Source organism: Palaemon carinicauda, chromosome 34, assembly GCF_036898095.1.
Source record: "Palaemon carinicauda isolate YSFRI2023 chromosome 34, ASM3689809v2, whole genome shotgun sequence".
NCBI lineage: Eukaryota > Metazoa > Arthropoda > Malacostraca > Decapoda > Palaemonidae > Palaemon > Palaemon carinicauda.
The window spans coordinates 7455837-7465836 of record NC_090758.1 but is presented as its reverse complement, the minus strand read 5'-3'; the positions used below and the strand labels follow the sequence as shown (position 1 = coordinate 7465836).

Here is a 10000-nt window from a genome sequence, read left to right as displayed (position 1 = left end):
ATATATATATATATATATATATATATATATATGTATATGTATATATATATATATATATATATATATATATATATATATATGTATATATATATATATATATATATATATATATATATATATATATATATATATATATATATATATATATATATATATATACATATACATATATATATATATATATATATATATATATATATATATATATATATATATATATATATATATTCAATGTATATATAATATATATATATATATATATATATATATATATATGTACACATTAAAATTTCCATTAATCTATATTCTTTAATAATATAATCAGATATGGTAAAACAAATTTTATAATTCATAATCCTAACAGATTATAAGATATTTATTTGTTACGTGCATAGGCATATAAGCGGTTTTTCACTACGAGTAAGCATTTTATTATTCAATCATACTTTTATTTCCTGATTATAATCATTTGTTCAAAAATGTAAAATCTTCCAAAATTGATATATATATATATATATATATATATATATATATATATATATATATATATATATATATATATATATATATATATATATATATATATATATATATATATATATATATATATATATATATATATATATATATATATATATATATATATATATATATATTATTTTTTTTTTAATATTTTCGTTATCGTAGGGCATGATTCAGTAATAATTTCTTTAAGAAACATTTTGGATTTTTAAAGTAAAATTTTCCTTATTCACTTTCAAGTAAATCAGATTTGATAAAAATAGATTTCACTTTTTTATAGATTTTTTATCTAACTTTTCGAGAATGTGTCAACAACAAATCACCGATTTCCAAAATCAAAACTTTAAATAATTATATCACATTAACTTTTTATATAATAGAAATAGAGAAGAGATATAAAAAAAGAGGGATCTCCATGATTTTTTTTTCTTTGATAATTTGAGAAATTTTCAACGACTACAGATTTCAAAAATGAAAACTCTAAATATTCATATAAGCATTACTTCGATTTGTAAAATAGGAAAACCAACAAAAACAATATGCATGTAAAAAAAAAAAAGTTAAATTATACCTTACATAAGCCAAAACATTTTCGATTTCGCCAAAATTGTCATATAACAGTTTTCGAAGACATTCTTCCACTCGAATTAGAATTACAATACATTTTTTCCTCCAGCAAATATTGCCTTATGAATAAGTCTCATTGTGTTTGGCACTGGCGGACCGATTATCATTATTATTATTATTATTATTATTATTATTATTATTATTATTATTATTATTATTATTAATTTGAAGACCAGATCCTCCAAACTTATACACAAAGGTACAGACACTAACACATACACACATACACACATACTCACACACATTTATATATATATATATATATATATATATATATATATATATATATATATATATATATATATATATATATATGTATATATATATATATATATATATATATATATATATGTATATATATATATATATATATATATATATATATATATATATATATATATATATATATATATATATATATATATATATTTACAGAGAGAGAGAGAGAGAGAGAGAGAGAGAGAGAGAGAGAGAGAGAGAGAGAGAGAGAGAGAGAGATAAATTTTTACTTAAGTTTTAATTCCTAGTTTTTCATATTGTCTGACGGCGTCAATTACTCTAGGCGCTTTCCTATTGGCTGGAACTGGTTTTCACTTGACCAATCACAATCGAATTTAAGCGATGTACTTACACCGCTTAAAACACGGCTTACTTTATAGGGAATTACTTTCTACCTGCATCCACTCCTGCTGTGACTCTTGTGATCGTTAGAAGGAATCTTTTGAAGCAGAGGTCTCCTTCATCGACTTCTTCAGATCAAGCTGGCGTTAGTTCTACTGCTGTAGTTGAAGCCGACGAATTATCTTTGTTACTACTGGAGTTTTAGTAAGAAAATTTTCTCTTCTCCGATTTGCTATGATTAGAAACAGCCTCTGATAATCTGACCATGTGGAATGCGACGCCCTTTGCTTACTTCATGGCCTTGTTCGTCAGTGGGGTGGCCACTTCTCCATGGACGCTGTCATTAGATTTACCTAATGCAAAATTATACGACGTCATTAAAACTGATCATTCTAGCCTGATCCCTGGAATCCTGAAGGTACTGATATCAGGTCCTTTGGAAGGAAAGGGCGTCTCTCTCCTCCTAGAGGGAGATGTCCCCTTCGAATCCTTCAGATCAGATGATTTGATTAGCGCCATCGACGGACCGGTCTCCCTTCTGCGCCTTCCTAGGGAGATGTCAGAAAAACAATCAAATATTGCTGATTATGACTTTAATCAAGATTATAATAATTCTGTGGATATTCCGTTGGCTCATAGTAAGTATGGCATTGAGTTTACATATAAAACAAGAGCACAGACAGACAGACAAACACACATACACACACACACACACACACACACACACACACATATATATATATATATATATATATATATATATATATATATATATATATATATATATATATATATATATATATATATATATATATATGTATATATATATATATATATATATATATATATATATATATATATATATATATATATATATATATATATATGTATGTATGTGTGTGTGCGTGCAACCTTACACATATACACATATTTAAAAATTAAGAGAGAGAGAGAGAGAGAGAGAGAGAGAGAGAGAGAGAGAGAGAGAGAGAGAGAGAGAGAGATCTTCCTTTTATTAATAATAATAATAATAATAATAACAATAATAATAATAATAATAATAATAATAATAATAATAATGATAACAATAATAATATATCAAGAGAAACTAAAACATAAAATCCATACGCCCGAAGTTTACTAAAATAAAATTGACTGATGAAACTTATCTAATATAGTTCAATATTATTACGTTAGAATAGCTCGCTAGCTTCGAATTCCATCAAAAAATTTTGAAACAAATAAATAATATAAACAAATATCAGGAAAGTAAATGTTTTTTTCATAACGGTTAAGATCTTGCATTAGATGAAAATTTTGAAGAAAAAAAAATAAAATTATATTTCAGTTAGATATTCAGCATATGAAGAAATAAAAATACAGATGAATCTAAATATAGATATAGATAAATATAGATATAAGTCTTATATCTATTTGTTTGTGAGCCACTTCACACAAAAACTACAGTACCTATTTTGATCAAACTTTGTAGTCATATTGGATACGACCCAAGAATATAGCTGTAACATTTTGAATAAAGTACACCAAAGTACAAGTAGCCAAAAGTAGTAATCAGAATGTTGAGTAAAATGCAAATATTTTGTTATACTATTTATTTTGTTTGTGAACAGTATTACGTAAAAACTACAGAACTTATTTTAAAGGAACTTGGTGGACATGTGGATAATGACAAAGGGACAAATCCATTAGATTTGGGAGAAAATGTATCGAGGTGCAAGTACGCAGTGGAGTTGAAAATGCAAAATAATGCTGTTTGGCATGGGGAAAGTATGCTCTCTACTTAGTGCCACAATAGTTGTAGATTTGTTTAGTCACCCCCACCACCACCACCACTACTACTACTACTACTACTACTACTACTACTACTACTACTACAAGTACTACTACCACTGCTACTACTAGCAACAACAAAAGATAACAATATATAAACATTCATTCATAACTTCTTTATTTTCTAGGTGTTCTTATAATTATCCTCGGCTCTAACAACTCCCTCTGGTGGCCCCTTTTGACTCCACCGGAATCCTGGAAGACTGAAGCCCTCGTCTTGATCTCATCTTCACCCTCATGTACCCCAGAGCTGTACGTGAAGACGCCCTTGCTGGCGAAACCCTCTTCCCTTGCTATTCTGTGCCCCTACATAGTGCACAAACGCCCTGAGTCACTGGCCTTCAGAGTCTGGACGTGGAGGCCATACTCAGCAGGTGAACAGCTAGTCGATCTTGGAGCCTGGAAGGGAGAGGTGTTCCAGACGTGGAGTCAACTCTTCGTCGACAGGTTTCAGGATATGACAAGGAAGAATGTGTCAATCCTGGTACAGACGGAGGACATGCCCTTGATTTACGTTACTCGCGAAGGTGATGTGAAGGGCTTGAACATCTTGATCATGGACACGCTGAAGTTGTGGTTGAGGTTTGACCTTAGATATGATACGAGAGGTGAGATCTGGCTTAACCCTATTCTTGAGTTTCTTTAAGAAGGTCATATTTCGGGTAGCCAAAAAATCCCAAACACAAAGACATGCATATATATATATATATATATATATATATATATATATATATATATATATATATATATATATATATATATATATATATATATATATATATGTATATATGTAGTGTATATATAACAGTATAAACATTGTTTTAAAAAATGAAATAGTTATCATGTATTCTACCACCTTCTGTGGATTGCTTTTGTGGTTGAAAAAGTTATGGTGGCTACGATCTTATCCCAAAATATTCCTCAATGCCTATTCTTTCCTTTTTACAGAAAGCATCGCCTGGACAAGTATATTTGACACAATCAAAAGAGGAGAAAATGATGTGTTCATCAACTATGCCACAATTACACCAGAGAGGAGTGCCAGTTTTGATCTCACTGTACCTTACCATAGGGAAGGGTAAGTACTGAACATAAGATTGTAAATTAGGGCAAAACTATTTAGTTGTTTGCCTTTATTATCACTGGGACAAATTTTTTTTATATCTTTATATGGAGAAATTCTCAACAAATCCTTAAATTTTTTACAGTTTTGGAATAATGCTCGAGGTACCACCCCCACTACCCAGGTGGCAGAGTGTCTTGTTTCCTTTCTCTTGGTGGGTTTGGGGGGCCATAATCCTGTCCATTTGCTGCTCGGCCCTCACATATCACCTCCTTGGCTACAAGGAGGAGCCATCCTTCATTAATAGTTGTATCGTTATCCTGCAGGTAGGTTTGACTTGGTGTGATCCTGTTTTCCTCATATTTGTAAGTAGGTTTCGACTTTCTGTAACATATTTTTTACGTTCTTTTACTGTAATAATCATCTAGATCAATGTATTTCAAACATTTTCATCTATTGTACCCATTGTTACCCTCTCCTACTCTTATGTACCCTCCCCACCCACCCAGCATGGCTGAAAAACTATGTAATGTTTAGGATAATGTAAATCAAATAAATATGAAAAGACTGCATTTCAGAAGGGTTAGTCAATACATTTGAATTTATCACACACATAACAAGGATGATTTTATAACAAAATACTTGAAAATTACCTACACAACTTAATGTTGGAGTTGAGGTGGATACTTACTGGTGATTATTTCTATTATTAGCGATTTTTAGGATGCTGCAGTGATCAGGATTTGTTTCAGCTTGACATTTAGTGTGTTTCTGTTTTGATTTTAAAACGTTCAGTCTGGAGAAAGATGCCACACAGATAGTTAAACACAAAGGGTGCTCCTTTATCACAGAGCTTCAGAAGTAAGTGGCATTTGAGCTTTCAAATAACAGTTTTTAGGCCACGGTCCATGCACTCTTCTATCAGTGAATCCTGGAAACAAATAGGGAGCTTCTCGTGTTCTGAAAAGGTGAAATGATTCCAAATCCAGTCCAGGTGTGCTGATCATTCATGTATGTTAGGAAAGTGAGACTTGAAAGCATTTATAATGTTAGTCAAATGCTTAACAAATATTCCACAGAACCTTTCTCATGACTGTTATTGGAAAAATAGGCATCTGACAGAGAAAAGCCTGTAAACTCTCCCCTTAAGCCTATTTGCTTCTACATTCTACATTTCTACTATCTTCTGAAAACCAGCTACTTGGATACAAATGTTGATTATGTTTGTGTCCTTACCTTTTAGTGACAAATTTAATTCATTGGGTTTGCTGAATATGTCTGTAAGATATGCCAATTGTGTGATCCAGGTATTGATATTAATTCTATTTTCAACAAATCAATAGTCTGTTATTCTTACTCGGTTTGTGTGTATGTGTTCCTCGCTTGTTCACGTACCCTTATGAGTTTAGACAGCATTGTATTGAGACAATAACTTGGAAATAGGTGATACCAGACATGTATTTTCCTTATTTGGGGCCTTTAGTGCTGCTAAAGTATTTTGAGCTTTCAAATGATAATAATAATAATAATAATAATAATAATAATAATAATAATAATAATAATAATAATAATAATAATAATAATAATAATAATAATAATAATAATAATTAAATTCCAACAACTTTTACTTTTACTTCAAATAAAGAGAGAGAGCCTTTTTGTTTGTTTATGATCTTATTATTGCAATAATTTTATTATGGATATAATATAATCAAATATTACATAATCATATAATCTTTCGGAGTAGATTATGTTTTAGTCTCGCTTGATGAGATAATATCTTTATAGTATGGATATCTATGATATGAGTGCCAATTAGCTAGCAGGCGTTGGTGATAATTCCATTGTATATTTTTCTATTCTATTATTCTTATACTCTTATTATGTACTTCATATCTAAAGTACAATTATATTTCTTAAAAGAATATATAATAATAAAAACCAAAATACCATTGTCGATTTGTTTCGTCCACTATCCGCATAATTCGGCAACTGCGATGGTCCTCAGAAAATAATGACAGCGGTTGAGATTTTACTGCAGATATATATATATATATATATATATATATATATATATATATATATATATATATATATATATATATATATATATATATATATATGTATATATATATATATATATATATATATATATATATATATCTTTAGATATATATATATATCTATATATATAAATATATATATATATATATATATATATATATATATATATATATATATATATATATATATATATATATATATATATATATATATATATATATATCTATAGATATATATATATCTATATATATATATATATATATATATATATATATATATATATATATATATATATATACATACATATATATATATATATATATATATATATATATATATATATATATATATATATATATATATATATAGATATAGATATATCTATATATATATATATATATATATATATATATATATATATATATATATATATATATATATATATATATATACGTATATATATATATATATACATATATATATATATATATATATATATATATATATATATATATATATCTATAGATATCTATAGATATGTATATATATATATATATATATATATATATATATATATATATATATATATATATATATATTAGTGTATATAATTGAATCAAAAACTTAATTTCATTTGTTTTAGAGCATCCTCTCCAACCCCATGGAAACCGTACCCATAAAATGGCGTCTGAGAAACTTCCTGATGCTTTGGTGGATCGTGTCGTGGTTCGTCAACATGTCTTATACGTCTAACCTAATCGCAGTCCTCACGGTGCCAGTTTTTCCAACGAAGCTTCAGACGGCTCTGGATCTCTCTAAAAGCAATTACAGGTAAGGGATCTGGGCAAATGTTCTTTGATAGATAAGTATAGTATTATATACAGTAGATAGATTCAGAATCCAATAAATAAATATGAAAATAAATAGAACAATGGATGAAGACAGAGAGTTTCAAGCATGATAAAACGTCAGTTAGACTAAATGAGGTTATGCGTGTGAGGAGACAGGGAACTAGTTTAACTATATTTAGTGTATTACTGAACTTATCATAGGCCAGCAAAGGTTTTTATCACTTCGAGTGAGCCATATTACAGAAATTGAAGGTGGAACTTAAATTCATATCTACGTAAAAGAAAAAAGAAAAGTGAAGAAGTAGATGTTGCTATATATATATATATATATATATATATATATATATATATATATATATATATATATATATATATATATATATATATATATATATATATATATATATATATATATATATATATATATATATTTATGTTAAAATTTAAGGTACATTCATAAGCCTTAAACACTGTTCAGTTGTCTAAAGTGATTATTGTTTATATCACACCGAAAAAGAACCATAAATTGTTCATATTATAATACTATTCTTTATATGCAGGAAACAGAGAAGTATATAATAAAAAAAAAGAAATATTTCCTAGAAAAATTATAACAAATAATCTATATATAATTTGTTGGACTTAGTCTTTAGTGTGGTTTACACGATCGAGTGGTTCGTTGAACCTGGTTGTAGAAACTGCTTGTCAAATGGTTCGAAGAGGTGGAGTCACCCACAAATTCATAAGCTTTGAGGACAATGAAGTCCCACCCACAAAATTCAGGCGAGAACAGACCTTCTTCCAACCGTTCGACAAGTATGTTAGACAACCGAATGCCCCGGTCACACATTTGAGCATCACTTCAAACACTTGTCGGTCGAATTGAGTTTGACGAACCATTTGACCATGTGAACCCGCCTTTACACATAGCTCAAGTAGCTACAATAATCTCCTAATTCAAGTAAACCTCCTCTTCTTTTGGATGCAGGCTCTGCATGGTGGACTACGGGGAATTCGTAGACGAGGCCCTCGCCGAATCAACACATCCAGTACTATCGGAGCTGTACAAAATTCTAGATATGGTCCCTACTGTCGCCTCGATGGCCCACAACGGAGAGGAGCAGTGCGTTGACCGGGTTATGGCGGGAACCCATGCTCACACAGAGACTTACTCTTATGTCAAGATTCTCTTCAACAAACTGGGTCATGGGGCCAACCAGGTGTACAGCTTCCAGGAGCAGCTATATCCAGGCTACCTGGCTTTTTTCGTCCAGAAGCACGTTCCGTGGAAGTACAAATTCGACGTTGGAATGCAGTGGATGTTGGAGACAGGTCTCATACAGAAGTGGTACAACGATGCTATGGATTACTTTAGTGACTACTTTGAAACGGTATGTGGATGTTTCGTAGTAAATGTATTGAATATAGAATGTCAATTTGAGCAGAAAATAAGTAATAAAAAGGGAAAGAAAGTCCAGAGAGTCAATGTTGATAAAAAGAAAGAAGGATATATTACCAAACTGGTCATGCTAAACCCAGCGAATAGCTCTCCAGGTTATCGGCTATTTCTTAAGGATGAGATTCTACAGGCAATTGACTTCTATATATAGCTAATGCACTCTGCCTAAAAATATTTATTTGCTGATAGCCAATGAAATATCTAATGATATTGCGAACCGATCTGAACACAAGGCATGAATTTCGACGAGTACCTTCAAAAATACTCTCATCTCGTGGACTACTGTACATTGAAGAGCGATAACATATTTACTTGAGAATTATTTTGAGAAGTTAATCGTGGTTTATTAAAATATATATTTTCAATGATTTCAGTCATCATGATATGATTCAATTATTAGCAGTGGAGGACCAGCTGCAAGTGTTGAAGGGAGTTCTTATTTGTGATCTCTGGAGCATTAGTCGTACCTATATATTACTCATATTCGATCAATTATTCAAATTTAATGGACATTGAGCTTGTTATATCTTCCAAGATTCTGAATACAGTTCTTTTAATTATTGATTTGTGTGCAGTTATAAATGTGTGTATATGTATATATGTATATGTATATATACATACATATATATATATATATATATATATATATATATATATATATATATATATATATATATATATATATATACGTGTGTGTGTATATATATATATATATATATATATATATATATATATATATATATATATATATATATATATATATATATATATATATATATATATATATATATATATATACATATATATATATATATATATATATATATATATATATATATATATATATATATATATATATATATATATGTGTGTGTGTGTGTGTGTGTGTGTGTGTGTGTGTGATACACTACACATTTCACCAACGAACATTAAGTTTTAACA

At 28.8% G+C, this 10000-nt stretch overlaps 1 protein-coding gene across 1 annotated transcript in view; it reads left to right on the top strand.

The window, feature by feature from the left end:
- Window positions 1-4839: 4839 nt before the first annotated feature.
- Window positions 4840-10000, top strand: part of LOC137626689 (ionotropic receptor 21a-like) — a 26034-nt gene continuing 20873 nt past the window's right edge. The window contains exons 1-3 of the mRNA XM_068357700.1: window positions 4840-5010; window positions 7392-7579; window positions 8588-8990. Coding sequence (XP_068213801.1) covers window positions 4840-5010; window positions 7392-7579; window positions 8588-8990 — 762 coding nt within the window. The remainder of the gene's footprint in view (window positions 5011-7391; window positions 7580-8587; window positions 8991-10000) is intronic.